Raw genomic sequence first — 21,362 nt, 5'->3', positions numbered from 1 at the left:
CTAGAAATTTAGAGAAAGTTTACTAAAACACATGGAAAAAGGTCTTTATTGTGGATTTTTATGATAAATGTGCTATTTCAATAGCAGAGTTGTGTGTCTATCGCTGAAAATGCTATGAATTCAATAAAGAACACATCTATAGTTTTGATGTATTTATTTTTAATAAATGCATTATCAGAAAAGAATACAGTGCTTCATTATGCTGTGAAATTGAATTGTTATGCAAAATTAAGTGTCTGTTTCGTTGGCTGTGTGAATTGTTTTAAGAGGATTAATTATAGTTTGGATAAATGTGTAAAATCGATCGAGAAAAACTGTCACACACATTTTGTTTACATCTTTTGAAATAGTGAGTATTTGAATGTTTATGGATTGGCCCCATTCACTTCCATTGTGAGTGCCTCACTGGAACCCAGATTTTCGCTTTTTTTAAAGAAACGGAGGTGCGAGTCAAAATTAATTTTTGTGGTAATAATTATGATACCACAAATGCTGTTGATTGAGCATAACTTGAACAGAACCCGGAATATTCCTTTTAGATGGCTGAATGCCATGTGAAGTCCACTTCACAGGGCACTATCGGTTCATTGGAGTGCACCTATGAACAGAAAGCCACATTTAATGGGGTCTTTTAAAAAACATTTAAAACAGATTTGTAATTTATGGTTCATTCTAATTATGGGCAGGATGACTACAATTATTTAGTTTTTTACATAACTTTTATAACACAAAGTGGTTTATATCATTGGTAATAACAACCTTTAAATAGATTAAAAAAAATAGAATCTATTTTTTCCTATACAGCTTGCAGAATTAAATTCAAAGTTATTTCTCATTTTGACTAGTTTGGGACATGTCCCACTCTGTATTTTAATTTCCATGCATAAATAACACAAAGTAACATAAACGTAATGTCAAAACCTAACATCTGCCCATCCCCTTTGTGTTCTATTGAAGAAAAAAATCAAATAGTTTTGGAACATGGGGGTAAGTAAATGATGACAGTATTTTTATTTTGGGGTGTACTATCCCTTTGTGGAGGCTGGATTCAGTACTAGGTTTTGTGGTATGGAGATATACACTGATCAGCTACAACATTAAAACCACCTGCCTAATATCGTGTAGGTCCCCCTTGTGCTGCCAAAACAGCTCTGACCCATCGAGACATGGACTCCATAAGACCTCTGAAGGTGTCCTGTGGTATCTGGCACCAAGATGTTAGCAGCAGATCCTTTAAATCCTGTAAGTTGCGAGTTGGGGCCTCCATGGATCGGACTTGTTGGTCCAGCACATCCCAAAGATGCTCAATTGGATTGAGATCTGGGGAATTTGGAAGCCAAGTCAACACCTTGAACTCTTTGTCATGTTCCTCAAACCATTCCTGAAATATTTTTGCAGTGTGGTAGGGTGCATTATCCTGCTGAAAGAGGGAATACCGTTGCCATGAAGGGATGCACGTGGTCTGCAGCAATCTTTAGGTAAGTGGTACTTGTCAAAGTAACATCCACATGAATGCCAGGACCCAAGGTTTCCCAGCAGAACATTGCCCAGAGTATCACACTGCCTCCGCCGGTCTGCCTTCTTCCCATGGTGCATCCTGCTGCCATCTCTTCCCCAGGTAAACAATGCACATGCACCTGGCCATCCACATGATCTAAAAGAAAACGTGATTCATCAGACCAGGCCACCTTCTTCCACTGCTCCATGGCCCAGTTCTGAAGCTCAAGTGCCCATTGTAAGTGCTTTCAGCGGTGGACAGGGGTCAGCATGGGCACGCTGACCGGTCTGCGGCTACGCAGTCCCATACGCAGCAAGCTGTGATACACTGTGTTCTGACACCTTTCTATCATGGCCAGCATTAAGTTTTTCAACTATTTGTGCTACAGTAGCTCTTCTGTGGGATCGGACCAGACGGGCTAGCCTTTACTCCCCACACGTATCACTGACCCTTGGGCACCTATGATCCTGTCTTCAGTTCACTGGTTGTCCTTCCTTGAACAACTTTTGGTAGGTACTAACCACTGCACAACACCTGTCAGTGGTTTTAATGTTGTGGCTAATCAGTGTATTTCTTATACCAGGAAAACAATGTGATTTGCCTGAGTGAAGAGGAATGTTTCACTGCCAGCAGAGCAGGGTTTCTCCAAATCCTTCAAGCTCTCATACACACACACACACAATTTTTTTTTTCATTTATACACACACACACACACACACACACACACACACACACACACACATGCTTTGGATTCATATTTTTAGAATTCCTTGAGCAATGTGTGGAACAAAGTATAATTCCCTTACAGTGCACAAACCAGCTCTTTGTTTTAACATAGAAGCCACCAGTATTCACATTTTCGACTCAGGTATAGGGGGGTGCTGGGGTGGGCAAAATTATCCCTATGCCTCCCCTCCTGAGGTGAAGTGCTTGGTGTCAAGGTGCCAAACACAACCCTAACGCGAGTGCTCTGGAGAAACACTCACGCAACACCATCAGAAACACTTGTGCGCACGGAAGACACACTTGCGCAACCGCCCCTAATGTTACATTTCTAGATTCGGACCGGTTTCGACTGTGTCTTCATCTTGCCCTCACACTGTAATCTGCTCTGAAATATAGTGCTTCTTCTTAAAACCCAGATGCATTCCATGAAACAATAAATTTCTGACCATACTGCATGCGGTTGGCCTGCCTTTTTGATCTGATCCCTTTTAAGGTCTTTTTACAACTTCCCCCTTTTTTTTCCCCAAGCATGGCAGCAAGGCTAAGCTTTTGCTCTGTTGCCATAACAAATCAGTGACGCAGGGACGATATATTTTTTTTCCATTTTGGTTTAACACACACAGACAGGGCTACAAGGGTTTTTATCTTTCTTTCATTTTCTCTGTGAGGTACGAATTCACCTGGCAACAGATCTGGACCAGATACACACACTCCTTTGAGTCCAGGCCATTGTGTGCGAGGTCCTTCTGATCCTCAGCAAAACACAGCTGGGGGGGGGGGGGTTAGAGAGAGAGAGAGAATTTTCAAACTTAACATTATAAGTTTATATATAACATATATTTAGTTTATAAGTAACAACTATATATACAATCTATACATATACTGTGTATAAGTACTGAGCAAAGGTTTTAGACACCTGTGAAGAATTATGTAAAGCAAAAGTGTTTTCAAAAATAGTGCCATGAATGTTTTTCATTTATCAATTAACTTCATACAAACTGCAGTAAACATCTAAAAACGAAACAAATATTTGCTGTGACAACAACCCTTTGCGTTTAAAACAGCACCAATTCTCCTGTGCCTAAGGATATAGTATATATATATATGTGTGTGTGTGTGTGTGTGTGTTTATTATATATATATATATATATATATATAGACTGGAGAACTGTTTAGGAAACATAATTTTGCTGGCCTAACAACATCTCTAGCATGATGATGAATTTTTAAGGCTGCACATACAACAGGTCATGATGAGTGATACGGACAGTGAGAGATCTTCACATATGGCAGAAAAACAGACAACATGTAAGCAAAGTAAATACACCGTTAAACACAAATCCTGAAAGGGGCAACAGGGTACATTCAATAGTGTCAGAACATTTCTAGAATCAAAAATCCATTAAAACTTCACCAGAACTTAAAGGGATAGTTCACCTAAAGATGAAAATTCTCTCATCATTTACACCTCGTGCCATCCCAGATTTGTATGACTTTCTTTCTTCTGCAGAACACAAATTAAGATTTTTAGAAAAATATTTCAGCTCTGCAGGTCTATACAATACAAGAGAATGGGTGCCAAAATGTTGACACTCCAGAAATCACATAAAGACAGCATATAAGTTATTCACATGACTCTTCTCCCTGCCCAGTAGGGGGCATATGAATGAAGCATGTGAATCACCAAAAAACACAAGAAGACTATGAAAGTGAAAGTGCAGCCTGACTAAACAGGGCAAATTTGTTGTAAAAATTGACTTAAATATTGATTTGTTTCTCACCAACACATGACAAATCGCTTCTGGAGACATTGATGCAACCACTGGCATCATATGGATTACTTTATGCTGACTTGAGTGATTTTTGGAGCATCAACATTTTGGCACCCATTCACTTGCATTGTATGGACCAAAACAGCTGAGAAATTCTTCAAAAAATCTTAATTTGTGTTCTGCTGAAGAAAAAACTCACACACATCTGGGATAGCTTAAGGGTGAGTAAATGATGAGAGAATTTTCATTTTTGGGCGAACTGTTCCTTTAAAAAGAATATTCCCAAAACATGGTTTTGGCCCAGCTGGTACTCAGCTGGATTAGCTTGACAGCCAGCTGGTCTGCCAGCATAACCAGCTCAAACATGCTAAAAAACCTCTTTAAAACCAGCCAACAAGACTGCCTGACCAGGCTGGGAAACAAGCAAAAACCAACAAACTATCTGGTTCAAGCAATTTTTTGTTTTGTTTTCTTCTTTATTTTTCAGCAAGGTTAGGCAGAGAATATTTAGCAGAGATGGGCCACTTCTATTTAAATGAATGGGAGAAATTGGAACACCCAACCAAGGAGCTCTGAACGCCCAATGGTCAACAGATGTAGAAAGGAAGTCCTGCCTTACAGTAAGAGCCAATCACTTTTGAGATACAGATATCGCCTGTCAATCAGCTCACTAACGTGCATTCGCATTAGCTATGCAAGCTGGAAAAATTGCATGTTTTACCTTAATATGAAGTAAAGAAGCACAGTTTATGATTCCAATATTATAAAAAAAAAAAAAATCTGATTTGAAATATGTTCTTTGACCGTAATCTTGACCAACTGTTTTTGAGATGTCTGTGTTCCCCCATTCAAATAGATAGGAGCTGCACTGGCATGACTGGAAATATCCTCCGGAGGGCGTTCCAAAGATGGCCAACAGTGGACAGACTTGCTAGAACGACTTTGGGTTAGGCTTCAAGTGTTCTCCTCCAAAGTTTAAACAACTCCAAGCTGAACACAATACTTTATGTGGTGATTGTCCTCTATAAACGACCACAACATCTACTTTGTCCATGCAAAGGTGGTCTAAACCTCATTCCCAAAAGGTGATAGTGAGTAAGGGTTCGTTTAAATATTTTATGAACCAATAAGTCATGCTTCTGCAAACTCCACACAGAGAAAGTGCTGTCTTTGTAGTGTCTGCTGTAATTTACCTCTCTGCATTATCTTAGCAATGCAGACTCCCCATGCATCATTCAAAACACAAACACACACCAGCCCTCCACATCACATCAAAGAATTTTAATTGATAGAAAACGCTTATCCAACACTAAGCCACATCAAACGTGCATTAAACAAATGAAAGCATTGATTATTTGTCTAAATCGAACATAAACTTACACAAGGCTTAATGACCTACTTCAATGCAGTTCAGTACTTTAATACGCAAACTGCAGTGTAAACACCTGATTTGTGGATCTGTCACCATCAATCACAAAATATCGACTGGAATGCCATTAAAATAATGTACATTAATGCACATCTTTTTACATCCTAATGCATCTACTGTACTTGAATTGGAAGGCCACACTTCAACCAATACTGATTACAAAACACAAATGAATGCATAGAAAATAATGTCTTCTTTAATATTAATGTTAGTCTGTCACATTTATTTTACAGTTACTGTATATTAATAATACTTAAAAGCACAACATCAAAACAATAACAAAGATTGTGTTAAACATTAACCATTATGCAAAAAACACGAAAAGCTAAAAAACAAATTCAAGGGATAGTTCACCCGATAATAAAAAAAAAAATGGACATTTACTCACCCTCGTGTCTTTCCAAACCCGCATGACTTTCTTCCATGCAGCACAAATTTGATGTAAGGCAGAAAGTAAATGAGTGACAGCCTCAGTCACCATTCACTTTCAAAGAATGGAAAAAGATGCAATGAAGTGAATGGTGACAGAGGCAGTCAGCCCCTAACATTCTTCTCAACATCTACTTTTGTGCTCAACAGAAAAAAAGTCATACAGGTTTAGAACAACACGAGGGTGAGTAATGATAACATAATTTTCATTTTTGGGTGAACTATCCCTTAAACAATTTTTATAAAACAGAAAAAAGCATTTGCAGCAATAAAACCATTTAGACCTTTCCACTGAAGCTCTTTTAGTTAACAGTGGCTTATAAAGAATGTTACAAAACACACAGAAACTGATTAATATTGTGATAGTGTGTAGTGTTACATTTACAGTTCTGTCAATAACACCTCTAAAAACAAGTACAGTGTAAGCATTGAACATCTTATGTAACACATAACACAAAAATATGGCAAACTGCAAGAACATCTATTTCCACAAGGTAGATTATTTATTAGATGGATTATTATTTCAATCTTGCCCCCATTTCTTAACGAAACTGAATGCATACTTACTGATATGCTGTCTACCTCCTCTTCTGCCCTGTCCCATTCTGATGCACAGCACCTGAGATTTCCCTACGATCTTACACCTGAGACTTTCCTTATTCAGCCTCTCTGTATGCAGATGCACACGCCCCTACAGATCAGCAGCCTGTGCTCAGTCTGCCCAGCTCATCAAAAACAAACAGGCGGATTTGAGCAGGATGAAGATCGGCATTGCACTGCAGAAACAAAATGCTAGCATCTTTGTTTCCTGTCTGAAACGCATCTTTTTTGCTGCATCCATATCCTGCAGTGGATGGATGTGCATGCTACTGTGTTTAATTATAAAGGAACAAGAGGACAAATATAGAAATGGATCCCCCCACCCCTCTCTTAGCCCCTCCCTGTGCTGGATGACAGCCCTCCTACTGAGTCTGTGCAGAGTGAAGCTGCATTCTCAGACACTGTGAAGGACTGATCAGAGAACAGTTCAGGGAAAGGTAACACACAGGGCAACATTGAAGCAAGCTCTTGTGATGTTTGTGCAAGGAGGTATGTATAGGAGCATCCCAAGTCCTTTTAATGTCAACGCTGGAATGGTTTGTAGTTGGACATCCCTTGAAACGTTTAATTTCCAGCTACTTTCTGCAACATCAGCCTCGCACCTGCTAAACCTTATTTCACTGACATGGAAAGACTCCATGAAATTGTTTGATGAACACAATTTTCTTTCCTGTGTTGACGCATTTCTTATTGTAACAGGAAGATTGACTGGGACATATCAAGGCATAGAATAATAGTATTTACGATATAAATACCAACACAATGTCATAACCACCAGTAGGGAAACTTAGGATTCTGTTGTGAAATAACAAATAATCGTGGCGGAAGCAATGTGGTATTGATCATAAGTAATTCTAAATGTTAACTGTGCAATTCAGTTTGAACACAGTTTGTGTACTGTTGATGACAAATAGCCAATTGAGGTTCAACAAAAAAAAAAAAATGTAAGCAGTTATGAAACTTTACATGGTGCAAGCTGATAGGTCCTTTGACATGTTATCTGTTAGTCAATCAACTTGTGTACTCGCTCTTTGTCTCACATTAAATTGTCTCAGCTGTTTGCAGATAAGCTGTAATCACTGCACCGTGCTACAAGAGTTTTCTCTCTAAAACCCTCCTCCTCCCCAGCATCACTTGTCTAGATCAGGGGGATTGTATGAATGTCTAATTGTGCAGCAGCAGCAGAATGTCCTATATGCTAGATGTAACATGTCTTATGTATGTCTAATTGTGCAGCAGCAGTAGCATGTCTTACATGCCAAACACAGCAAGTCTGTATATGTTCTAGCAGTAGCAAGTCTTAATATTTGCTCTGCAGCAGCAGCGTAAACAGATCTAGTCCATCAAGACCAAACCTACCAATTTATTTCTGTCATAACACTTCAAAATTATTCAGAGGCTGTCATGACTTATGGCAGCACAAGAATGAAAAAAATTCATGGATAAGTTATTCACAACACATTTTTTTCATTTTGGTGCACTAGCGCTAAAAAGATTTGTGTCTCTGTTTGGAAGTGAAAAAGGGAGAAATAAATATGAGATTGCCAAAATCACTTTGCATGTTGTAATTATGATTTCTGAATTCATTAGTGAAAACTTCCCAGGAGGACATGAAGGCAGCATTTGACACACTAGTAAATCATAATTTGCTACAGTACTTATTACTGCTAGTTGGTGTGGTAAATGCTCTTATTCAAGAGGGGTAAATATTTGAATAGGCTTCTGGGTGCAAGATGATATATTTTTGGCCCATTTTCCTGGTAAAGAAAGAATTTACATTTTAAATGAATATATCTGCTAAAGAAAACTAAACAAAACTTCAATTTTGATTTCATGCGGTCTTTAAAACCTGAATGCTGCCATGCAAACTCTCCACTCAGACCTCTATAACCTTCCCATGACAGGCCCTGTCTAAACCTCTGGTTTGGAAAATTCCCCCTTGAAAAGAATGCTAAAGGATTTTCTTTGGTTGAACCTTTGAAAAGCACAGAACATGTCCAACAAACAAGTTAAAACTTACAGTAGTTAACAAATAAAAGACATAAGTGCATTTCTTCAGAATTTGCAGCAGTTGGTCTGTACAGTTATTTGGATCTACTGTATAGGCTTGTGATGAAACTGTGGGTGAAAAGGTCAACGGCCACACCGGGACTTAATTTATGGTTTATTCCATACAATCCAAGGATTAAAATTCCACTTGTGTAATAAACTGCAGCATAAGCTTTTTTGGACAGAGGTAGCAATAATCCACAAGGAAATTCCTCAAGTTACATAAAAGCTAGAAAGAGTAAACCAGTGATCATGTGTTGCCCTTTCTCCTTCTCTGTCCTTGCTGGCAAGAGCTACAGTGCCATAAATTACATGAGGTTTCTCAGCAATCCAATCACATGATCTGCAATTTACTTTACGTGCAAAGATGAACGGCAGGCTTATTGTGCACCTTTGAGATGAGACGAAAGCCTAGAAGATCAGAAATTAATCAGGTCCAACTTCAGACAAATCATATAATCCAGCAATGACCTGCTTCATAATGCTGACCCAGGATCTCGATTCATTCAAAAACCATTCTACAAATTTTACGGTAATGCTGACTTGATGCATTAGGTCCGTTTCACACTGCACGCATAAGCAGTAAGCGAAGCACAGTCTAACTGCAACAGTAGGCTCACGTTGTGCTTTCACACTTACAAGTGTTTCTGTAGCATTACAAAGCTGCAGCTCTATACAGAAAATAAAGTGTTTTTTGGGGGGATACTACATTGATTATTTATTTTAATAATGGCCATAAATTATACAATTTTCATCAGGTGTTGGCCATCGATAGTTATTACAAACTTGATTGTCATGAAATCTTATTTACATATCACATTTACATCAAAATGGTATTTACAAAAAAATAGAACCCAAACCACAAAGTGTAGTTATAAACTGCTTAAATCATCTGGAATCAGTCAGATTTACTGAATAGAAAGTGCTGTTTGTGTCAGTCACTACATGTTTAACTTGCATCAAGCCAACTTGCATTAAGTTTATAGTGTATTTTCAAAATTTCTGCTGAGTTCCATCCAAATTCACAGTATGAATACAGTAACCTGTTAATACAGGTACTAAAATAAATACACTCAAAAAAATAATTTTAAGATTTTCATTTTAAGATGTTTTTCAATTTTATATCAAAATCCCATCAAATTAAATTGAGTAATCTTTAACAAAATAAAATAAATTAAATATCTGATGTTTCATTGATTTAATTTTGTTAAAAATTATAATTCAATTTGATGGAATTTTGTTATGCAAAAAAAAAAAAACATATACATACATATATAGATATATATATATATATATATATATATAGATATATATATCTATATATATCTATATATATATATATCTATATATATATATATATATATATATATATATATATATATATATATATATATATATATATCTATATATATATCTATATATATATATATATCTATATATATATCTATATATATATCTATATATATATATATATATATATATATATATATATATATATATATATATATATATATATATATATATATATATATATATATATATATATATATATATATATATATATATATATATATATATATGTATGTATATGCATGGTTTTTACGTGCAGTGTGAAACAGGCCTTATTAATGCGCTGATACATTACAAAATCTTTATGTTGCTCACCCAGAAAATCCCTCACACCCTGGCCCAACAAACTTACAGGTCAGCAGTGTTTATGGAACCTGCCAAAACCTGCAGGATTTAGATCTATTCTAATAAAATTGTGGTGAGCGTGGTGGCCCTACTCTCTGTCTGGGAGGATTTATATCGGAGGAGATAGCAAGTTAATCAATGTCCCAAACAGCTGCTCATATGGAGATGGAGGTGACCAGAAGTGCAACTGGTCTCAGATTAGGAAAAGCTCATTAATGCATCCCTGCATTTGGCCCGTTCCTCCTCCTCCATCTCTATCTCTAGTTCTCTCTACACTTGTAGGGTACAGGCAGGGATTCCGAAGGCTCCTCTGTAAACCTGAGCCGAGGAATGTGGAACATTCACAGCACCTTCGGGAATGCAACAAAGGACTGCATGAAGACTCCACACAGTGAAGGTTAACTGTATTCTAGAATTCAACACAGACTAAACAAAGAGAAATTTTTCTACAATGGCCCCAAAACCACACTTAAAACTGTATGAATGTCAATACATTAGAGTAGTGTTTCCCAACCAGTCGAACGTGGATCCACTTAGGGGCAGTTCACACAGAATTAATTTTTGCATCCATCCTCGCTAATTTTCCAATTGTTTTTCAATGTAAACGTGTGTTAGACTGACATTTTGACAACTGCACCATGTCTCACTGGTTTTTTTTTTTTTTGGTTTTTTTTTTGTGTGTGTGTGTCTTGCGTAGCGCATCAAGTTAAACAGAACTGTTAAAAACATGTATATAGACACCTGTGTTCTGCTCTAATCAATGCACTGCATCTAGCTTTTTCTAGCGCAAAAATGCATTCGGTCTGAGTGACCATTTAAGCAAGTTTTACAATCGAATTAAGTCGAATTAAAATAGAATGAAATTCAAAGAAATGCATATAACTGCTATGAGTGTAGTTTTTAATAATACATTTAATTTTTCAGTATGAAATCGCATACATCATTATTTCCTGAGAAAGGCCCCAAATAAAGAATTCTTATAAATAATGCATAATTCAAATATTTACAAATATAATATGAAGGGCCTATAATAAATATATAATACGGATTGAAATTCGGTTTGAAATAAATTGCATTATTGTGGCAGATGAACAAAGCATTAATTAGACAATACAAAAATGGCTTAAGAACTCAATATAATGTTTGTTTTATTCTCATATCACTGAACAAGCCAACAGTTGACAGGTTTTTTGCATTGAGTTCGTCAATATGTCTAGTTCTCAGTGTGCATTCTTGCGTTCCATCTGTGCTATTTTTAATTGTCGCTCTACATGTGCGTGCCGCAGACGATACGTTTGGAGTGTCTCACTGGTATTCTGCATCATAAACACCACATTTTTAGAATGCTGTGTCAAGTTAAAAGTAGTGGAAACTTTGAAAATAGCGTCTAGAGATTCCTGTATTCTGTTATGCTTCGCCAACCTGTTGTGCTTCCTCTTCAAAGAGCGGTTCTCATTCTGTGGCTGTGCTGCTTGTGAAGTTTGAGGTGCGCTGCCACCTATTGACACGGCTCATGAAAACAAATGTACTTTAAGCTTGAATTGCTCGTATGATAGGAAAATACTTACTTTTATTACAGAATTCACGTATGCGTCAGGGGGCATGATTAATTGCGTTATTTCTTTTAACAAGCTATTTTTATTATAATAAATTGCACCAAATGAACGTGTTAAACAACAGCCCTAATATTTGTATAGAATTAGATTTGATCAAATGAGTGCACACCGGACAGACAAAAGGCCTTTGTATTGGCACTGTGGCTTGAACTTGTTGCTATCTGATACGTCTTCAATGATGAAGTATTGTCCTACTGGGATGTGGACATAATCTTTTAAAGCAACAATAGTGAGGAGGTAATGGAGAGGACAAGCCTTCAGAAACATCAACATTCATAGCACAGATCTTTTAACTTTAAAGGCTGAAATACATCGGGGACTCTTAATATTAAATGTTTGTGCTTCACTGCTTCCAGCTGCTCATTCAAAAATGGAAATAAAATGTGCACACCTACAATAATATACAATGTATTAATATAAACAATTAAAAGTAATCTTTGTTATATTTAATCAACACTAGATCAACATCAACAGCTGATCATTAATAATCACTTTTCATACATTTCCAATATGTCTGTTCAGGGTCTGTAGGGCTCATAAAAAAAAGTGATAACGTGAAACTGAACCTGCAAATATCCTGATTATATTTGATTCTATACACAGATGTGAGTCAGCCCTCTCAATCATGAACAGAATCAACTTAGTTTGTTCTTCTATTCCCAATGATTATCTGCACAAATATCTGGCTCCTGGCCTGGCTATTGTGTGCAAATTCACAATATTTGCAGGACTAGTTTTTTCCTTCACTGAAAAGGATGATACTTTATAGAGAAAAATGGAAGAATAGACATTTTATCTATTTATTTCCAAAAAGAAAATTAAAATGCATTAAGTAAACATGAAATTTCTATCTGACCATTGTTTTCATATGTGGCTTGGTATTGTGAGAGGGCTTTAGCAGATCTAAATGATGTTCCTCAGTTTTTATAATTTGTAAACAATAGCCCTAACATGTTAAAATGATTATTATTATTATTATTATTATTATTATTATTATTATTATTTCAAATTAAAAAGTTTATCAAAATTATTTGTTAGTTAAGAGTAAAAGTCATGTTTGTTCTTCAGCCAGATATTATGACGGAATTTATGGCCAGACCATAAACAATTATAATTCAATATACATTATACCCTGTGACTATTCTAATATGAATAAATGCAAAGCATTATGGGTGTTTTTAAGTAACATGTTACTTTTGATGAAAGTGCTAGCTAAGATGTATACGGAAAAACCTTTGGCCCCCGCCAAGTTTTCATCTGGATAATTTGGCCCCCACAAGAAAGTAGTTGGAGAGCCCTGGCCTACTGATTGCAAACTGCTCTGCAACAGCTAGAGACACTCACAAGCCCCTGCGTGCTTGGAGAAAATACAACAGTGCCATGTTTTCACTCTGAAGGACGCAGCACATGTATTTATTTAATTAGATCGTATTCTTTTGAAGTTTGATAATTACATTAGGTCATTTCGAAATTCCTGTCTTTCCGCCCCCAAATTTAAGACCACTTTAAATGATAATTAAGACTTTTGTTGTATCATTTAAGATATTTAAGACTTTTTATGACCTTAAATTTTGGAAAACTGAATTTAAGACATTTTAAGACTTTAAGGATCCACAGGAACTCTGGATACTGTATCCTCTAATATTCACAAAGCAAAGCCCCCTCCCAAGTCTACCCAGCACATCTATGGAAACTAAGCTGCAAAAAAGCTCATGCTTATGATATCACAACCATAAGCACATTAAAGGAATTTTCCAGTTTCAATTCAAGCTAAACTCAATTGACAGCATTTGTAGAATGATGTTGATTGCTAAAAAAAAAAATATTTCAACTGGTTCCTCCTTTTCTTTGAAAAATCAATGATCTGGGTTACTGTGTTTCCATCCACATATTTTTATGCACATTATGGGATATCGCATACAAATTGCTGGATGTAAATACTAAGATGTGAATAAAATCTCCAAAGCGTGCATCAAAATCATATACACTCACTTGAGGAGGATACATTATTCATTCTTTACGAAGAAATGTGCATAAACTATGACGGAAAACATTTACTGAATAAACTCCAATTGAATTTATTAGGAATCCAAGATGTGCATAAAAAAAGTCAATGTGACTGAATAATTAGTTCATAACGGGACTAACCAGCGGACCAATCATCTCACCTAAAATCTCCATCCTGAAATAACAGTGTCTAGAAAATCCAAAGCCTGCAGAGAGTTTATGGAGCAAATAAAAACTTGAACTGTGCCGAAGAGCCGTTTTATTGACACTTGAAAAATATCTTATAGATCCGCACGGTAAAGTCATAAGGATGGAGGAACGCACACACAGTTCTCCCAGACACATTGTCACTCCCAGACATGAGAGACAAGTTCTTTAGTCACAGTGGCTACAATTTACATATATGGAAGTGATAGTTTTGTTCTTTTGAACTCATGGGATGGAAACATGGCTTTATTCATACATTTTGCGATATTATGGTTTTTCACATCAATTAAATTGTTTTTTCTTGGATGGAAACATAGTGAGGCACTTACAATGGAAGTCTATGGAGCCAATCAGTAAACGTTAAATACTCACTGTTTCAAAAGTATAGCCACAATATGTAAACAATGTGCTAACATGATTTTAGTGTGTTAAAATCGCTTACTAACCTTTTCTGTGTAAAGTTATGACCAATTTTACAATTTCGTTGACATAATGCAACGCCTTAAACCCTAAAACGACTGTAAAAACAAACTGTACGGCTCAAATAACACACAAGTTTTAACAGAAGGATTCATACTACCACCCCTGGAGTTCGCTAGTTCGCTAGTTCGAATCCCAGGGCGTGCTGAGTGACTCCAGCCAGGTCTCCTAAGCAACCAAATTGGCGCGGTTGCTAGGGAGGCTAGAGTCACATGGGGTAACCTCCTCATGGTCGCTATAATGTGGTTTGTTCTCGGTGGGGCGCATGGTGAATTGAGCGTGGTTGCCGCGGTGAATGGCGTGAAGCCTCCACACGCGCTATGTCTCCGTGGCAACGCGCTCAACAAGCCACGTGATAAGATGCGCGGGTTGACTGTCTCAGACGCGGAGGCAACTGGGATTCGTCCTCCGCCACCCGGACTGAGGCGAATCACTATGCGACCACGAGGACTTAGAGCGCATCGGGAATTGGGCATTCCAAATTGGGAGAAAAAGGGGAAAAAATCCACAAAAAAACAAAAAACAGAAGGATTCATATAAGTGCTTTTATAAAACTAAAAGCTACACATTTTAAACCCTCCCAAAACTGGCCCCATTCACTTCCATTGTAAGCACCTCACTGAAACTTAGATTTTTGCTTCTTTTTTTTTTTTTTTTTTTTTTTTAAGAAAAAGGAGGGACGAGTCGAAATTATTTTTTGTGGTATCAACATTATGCCACAAATGCTGTCAATTGAGCTTAACTTGTATTGAACCTGGAATATTCCTTTAACATATGACCGCCCACATTTAAATATTAATGCATATTCAGTTTTCAGCAACTTGGCCTGTTCTGATGAATGGCATTGTGAACTCCTCCAGTTGCATTTACATATGAAGAGGTTAGCCAGTCATAACAAAGAAGTCTTAAAGGAACAGTAGCAAAAATAGACGTATTGGTAAGTATCAGGAAGGGTAGAATATGGTAATGTAAAACTTAAACGTATTTGGAATAAAAAGAAAAATAGTACTAAAAAGTATTTCGCCACTGTTTTTGGTGCAAGTAACCTTGACTAACATTATAATTGGACTTTAGGGAAACATTTAAAAAAAGTAGTATTAAAATAGAATATTATTAAAAGTGTAGAGTATAGTCCCTTAAACAAATTTTACTAACAGTCATTCGCAAACGGTTAACAGACATAGCTTTCACTCTAAAGTAATGAACAATGTTTTTCACAGTTTAAAGATAGGGTAGCAATTAACCTTACAAGGCCCAATGTGGATTTTTTGTAACATAAACCAAGCCTTAATTTCAACATGATTGATAATATGCAACTAGCCAAACCAAGACCACAGCCAAGAGCCTAATCAACATATTCCTTTCAAACATGGGGGATCATGGTCTTCAGCGGGACTTCACTCACAGTACAACCCTCACCTGAACAGAGCCGAAGTCAACATTGTCATAGTGGAAGTGAGCACATTCTGCCAGTCTGGGAAAATGGCCTTTGGTAAGGGAAAGTCTGCAAAACAAAACAGCTTATCAGTATTCTGCTCTGTATGTCTGAGACCTTCCCTTTAAAGGGATAGTTCACCCAGAAATGAAAATTCTGTCATCATGTACCCTAATGTTGTTCTAAACCCATATGACTCTCTTTATTTCAGGGAACACAAAAGCCTCATTCACCGATTGCTTTCATATTATTGAAAAGAGATTGACTAAGACTAACATACTGCCTAACATCTTTTTGTGCTCCATGTAAAAAAAAAAGAAAGTCATAAGGGACTGAAACAATAAAAGGGTGAGTAAATGATGGAAGAATTTTAAGTTAATTAACCCTTTAACATACAAGCACTTACTTTTTGATGTTCTTGACCTTCACACTGGCTGTGCTGGCACATGAGCGCAGAGAGGACTCGGCTGGCAGATCAGGGACCACCGATGCACCCTGTGCCTGCATGTACAAATGCACACACACACAAACAGACGATTACACAACACTCTGACCACATGAAGCGTGATCTATGGTAAGTCAGGGCACAGACACACCATAACAGCAATAGCATCCTCCCAGCCGGCAGTCTGTGCTGGCTGGAAGCTCTTGTCTTCCTCCCTGTCATCCTCCTCTAGGTGGGGTCTTAGAGAAATGAGAATCAGAGAGGGTTATACTGAAATAAGCTTCTGCCCTATTATGCATACCTCTGCATTATGTTATAGCATCACATATCACATCATTATCACACTGGCAAAAGTTCCACTGAAATTCCTGAGCTAGGCTCTAAAAGGGATTGTTCACCCAAAATGAAAATTCTGTAATCATCAACTCACCCTGATGTCGTTCCAAACTTGTATGACCTATTAAAACTGTTCTGACATTATAACAATTTGTGTTAATGTGACAAAGGATAGACAAATTGACCTCCTGTTGACCCAGTTCATGTTCCTAACAGGTCTGACTCCCAAATTAAGAAAGACATGCAGGCAATAATCTAACCAAGTTGAGAGGCACCATTCATTACGCTGAACTCATGACCAGTGTGTGAGGCAATAACCAAACGATCAACTACAGGTCCACCAAGGCAAGGCTGTGTCAATAACACAAGAGTAAAGCAGCTCAACAAAGCACATGCCAGTCCAAATGTATTTTCAGTGTGTTTGTTAGCTTCTAGGATACAGGTAAATGTGAGTAAAGGAAAATAACAAAATCAGATTTATTCTTGGGGGATCTGGACCTTATATGAATTCTTTAGACTGTTTATAAAAGATATTTAGGATGTATAGTAGCTAAAATATTCTTGCAATCAATAACACTTTGCCCTTTGTTACTTTTGGTCATTTTAGTCTTTAGAGAACAATAGAGTGCAACGGTGCCCACCCACTTTCAGCAGTATTGGTTCTTGAAGTATTTTTCTCATTATGTTTTTCCATAGAGATTAAATCTTTAATAAAGGAGTTGTAATCCATGAACCAAGTCAACCAGCTATGAGGTGAAATACAACATTCCAAACTTTGAATTGAAGCAAAAAAGTATTTGAAACACTGGACAAAAAGACAAAGGTACAGGACTGTATTCTTATGCTGCCTTCACACTATCGGATTTATTGTAAATGTTCCCACTATGAAGTTGCACATGAACAACCCATCAAGTTGTACTTACGAGTGGGAAACTCAGATCATTCTGATACCCAAGTTTCCTAATTGGGAGAAGATGTAAACTTTCAACATGGTGGAGGAAATTATGGTTTCTGTTGAATGATAGGTTTTATTAGTTTTTTAAATACAGCTAATTGTTAATGCTTGCCGTTTCGGTCATATTAATTTATGTATATCAGCAACTATTTGATGCATGTTGTACACTGTGAAAATAGCATGTATTTGCTCAAAATACCATTATCATCAGCAAGCTGCCTGAGTAATAAGTATCACGGTGTCAAAATAAGAGTTCACCAAGAAAAACGCAGTCTGAACCTGGTGTCCTCAATGTTTCCTGTTCTTTTCGATAGCAAAGCACTTGAATGTGACATACCCATATGTAGTGCGGAGGAGGGCGGGGCCGGGCCAGAATGATGCACACCCGGACCACAATCGGCCTGATGAGGCGAGCAAGGGATAAAGGCGACCGGAGGCGGCGTTCGAGAGAGAGAGAGAACTACAGGCAGCTGCCCTGTATGTGTGTGTTTTTGTTTAAGTTTAGTATTAAACTCTTATTTATATTGTCAAGCCGGTTCTCGCCTCCTCCTTTCCTTATAACCAATTTACACTGGTGCCGAAACCTGGAAGGGAGGAGGGATGCCAGTTGTAGAGTCCTCGACACTGCCATCCACCCAGGGAAGCACTGCTGCCATCCGCCGTGGGACGGAGTACCCCGAACGCCCGTGCACGGGGAACAGCCACCATCCGCAAGGTGAGGAGGGACTGGACTCCCCGAACGCCTGGAGCAATGGAGCTGCTGCCAGGGGCGGAGGAGTGCCCTGCCGGCCACCAGAAATGCGGAGGGGTCGAGGGAAGACTGCCGTCCGCGAGGGGAGGAGGGAATCGACTCCCCGACCGCCTGGAGTAGAAGGGCCGCTGCCATGGGCGGATGAGTGTCACCACGTGACGCCAGAAATGCGGAGGGGCGTTCGGTCCACTGGGGGTCGGAGGTTTGACTCTGGTCCGCCCGGGGAGGAACGGCTGTCATCCACCTGAGAGGGTGGAGGAGTGATCGAGGACCACGCGACGGCGCATCAGAGAACCAATGAGTGAGTTTCTTTTTCTCTCTCTCCTCTCTCTCTCTCACTGTCGCTATGTGTCGGCCTTTCCCTTGCCTGTTTTTGTTGTTGTTGTTGTTTTTCCCCTCCTGTCTCCTCCCAGGTCGAAGAAGGCAGGGATGACCATTTCTTAAATGAACGTGAAATAACATGGACTGATGGCTTCTACAAAAGCATATATCATCACTTAACAATCTAACTTTGTTACAAACTCATTAAAAATAGTTACAAATCAATTCGCCTTGAAGGAGAAAATGGATGGAATTTTTACTTACAGAACCAGACTGTTGCACTCTATAAAAGACAGACAGGAAAATGATGGTGAAAGAGGGGGAAAGGGATCGGGACATGACTCATTCAAACCAGGGTCTCTGTTAGCCAACAGCACTTATAAAAGCCACAAGCAGGAACACTTCCTTCTCTGTCAGATCTCTGATAACAACCCAGTTATAATGAATTATCAGAATCAGCTTTATTGCAAAGTATGCTTACACATACAAGGAATTTGTCTTGGTGACAGGAGCTTCCAGTGTACAACAATACAAAAACAATACAAAATCAGCAGCAAGACATAGATAATAATAAAAAATAAAAATGAATTATACACATACGTACAGACACACACATGCACACATGCATACACACACACACATAAGTAGTGTGTATTATACTAAATTATAATTATACTATTATACTAAATGTTTCATTCATTTCGAAACACTAATTTCTCAAGGTAAATGCTCACCTTTCATTTCATATCTTCTTCATTTAAAAACTCTCCACCTACTTCAGATAACCTCCAGAGCATTAACAAGTTCACCCTACAGATCAGAACATGGCCAAGGGGGCCGAAACAAGGGGACTTTGTAGAAGATGTGATCAGCAGTGCAAGACAGAAGATTATTGTGTGTTTTGTGGTGAACAAGGCTATCGAGTCAATCAGTCAGACAGTCAGTCAGTCACAACGAAACCACCCAAGTAACAAAGAAAAGGGCTAAATCGTACCTTGAAATATGAGGTGCTCTTGGAGTAAAGAAAGGTGAGCTAGAACAGCTTTAAGGATTGAGAGGCCTTTTGGAATGGGAATAAAAGCTGGAATGAATGGCCAGAATTTAGGCGATTCATTCAGCAGACACAAGACAAAGTCAGTGTTTTTCTCTTTTCTTTTTTTTTTTTTTTTAAGAACATCACACATTACCCCTTCCAACCTGAAAATAGACTAACTTAGGATAGAACGATAGTGTCTAGTCCATGGAAGAAAGAAGTAAACATTTACTCCAATTTTAAGATGTAACATAAAGGTACTTAATGTAAAAGACAGATTAATGAATTCCAAATATTATATTATATTATATCTGTAAATCAATAAAAAAATCCATCAAATTAATAACATGATTAATCAAATTCATGGCAATTAAATCGCATATCAATATTTACTGAGAAAGGCACCCAAATAAAGATAATTTAGTACATATAAATTTAAATAGTTATAAATATAATAATATTTAATAAATATTATAATGCAAATAATTAAAATACCTCACATCAATTACATATATTGTGGCAGCAGACAAGGAAAGCATTTAGACAATACAAACAGTTGTTTCAAAAGTTAACATACTGTTTGTTTTTACATTTCCATATCATTAAACATAACCCTATTACTGGCTAAAATCCATCTATGCTATTTTTAAATGGTCTAAGGTATGTACTTGTATTGAATAATTTTATTTTAATATTTTCTATTTTATATTATGCTTTATTCTCACCAAAAATTCTTCTTCATCATTTACTCACCATCATTTAATGTTGTTCTAAACCCATACTTCTTTCTTTCATACATAGAACAAAAGAGTAGGTATTAAGCAGAATTTTAGGAACTTACAGCCTCAGTCCCCTTTAGCTTGCTTGTGTGCCACTGAGAAAAAAGTCATACTGGTTTGGAATGACATATGGGTGACTAAACGACAACAGAATTTTACATTTTGGGTGAACTAGGTACTGTATGGCTCCACTAATGACATGATTTTGGAGCAAGATGGTGAGAGTTTTTGGGAAACCTGTATGAAAACAGTCATTATTTTCATTTTGTGGCACTAGTGGCACAGAAATAAACATTGCACCTTTAAAAGTCACACATCCAACATAATGGTACATAAAGGGCAGGATAGGGAATTCCAAATAACAAATTACAGTTAACTGTGCCTGCTTCAGTTAAGGGTGGTAAAACCCATTACAGTTCATTGATGACTCTAGTGCCTTTGTTATCATCTCTGTAGGGCACCAGTTGCACACAAATCACCACTATAATCTACTCCTTAGGAGACAAATTCACATCTACTGCATGCAGCGCTGCTGAAATCTGCGGCCTCAGAAATAGAATAAGGTGAGCGATCACATGACATTCAAAAATGCTTGTGCTTGCAAAACCATCACGGTGTACATGCACTATGCCTTGATTATGCAGCAATTCAGTCAGTTGTTGGGAAAATGCCTCACCTAACCTTGTAAAAGAGACACACACACACACAGACACACACTATACGGCATAACTTATCATAATCCCGCATCGCAGCTGCAGTCAAAGCAAATAAAAAGGTGCTGCTGGAAGCGAGAGGCAAA

The 21,362-nt window shown here is 37.6% G+C and overlaps 1 protein-coding gene across 3 annotated transcripts in view; it reads right to left on the bottom strand.

Moving 5' to 3' along the window:
• LOC127429971 (rho GTPase-activating protein 32-like) overlaps nt 1-21,362 on the bottom strand; it is a 69,869-nt gene that overhangs the window by 40,023 nt on the left and 8,484 nt on the right. For 2 of the 3 annotated variants that reach the window (XM_051679374.1, XM_051679375.1), the window contains exons 3-6: nt 16,540-16,627; nt 16,350-16,444; nt 15,928-16,012; nt 2,905-2,991 (exon numbers count right to left, since the gene is read on the bottom strand). In XM_051679374.1, the coding sequence (XP_051535334.1) occupies nt 2,905-2,991; nt 15,928-16,012; nt 16,350-16,444; nt 16,540-16,627 (355 nt within the window). Of the gene's footprint in view, nt 1-2,904; nt 2,992-6,421; nt 6,471-15,927; nt 16,013-16,349; nt 16,445-16,539; nt 16,628-21,362 lie in introns of those variants that run through there. The other variant, XM_051679376.1, reaches the window with a different exon arrangement.

This window comes from Myxocyprinus asiaticus, chromosome 39 (genome assembly GCF_019703515.2).
Source record: "Myxocyprinus asiaticus isolate MX2 ecotype Aquarium Trade chromosome 39, UBuf_Myxa_2, whole genome shotgun sequence".
Taxonomy (NCBI): domain Eukaryota; kingdom Metazoa; phylum Chordata; class Actinopteri; order Cypriniformes; family Catostomidae; genus Myxocyprinus; species Myxocyprinus asiaticus.
The sequence above is the reverse complement of the archived record's forward strand: the minus strand, read 5'-3'. Positions and strand labels throughout refer to the sequence as shown.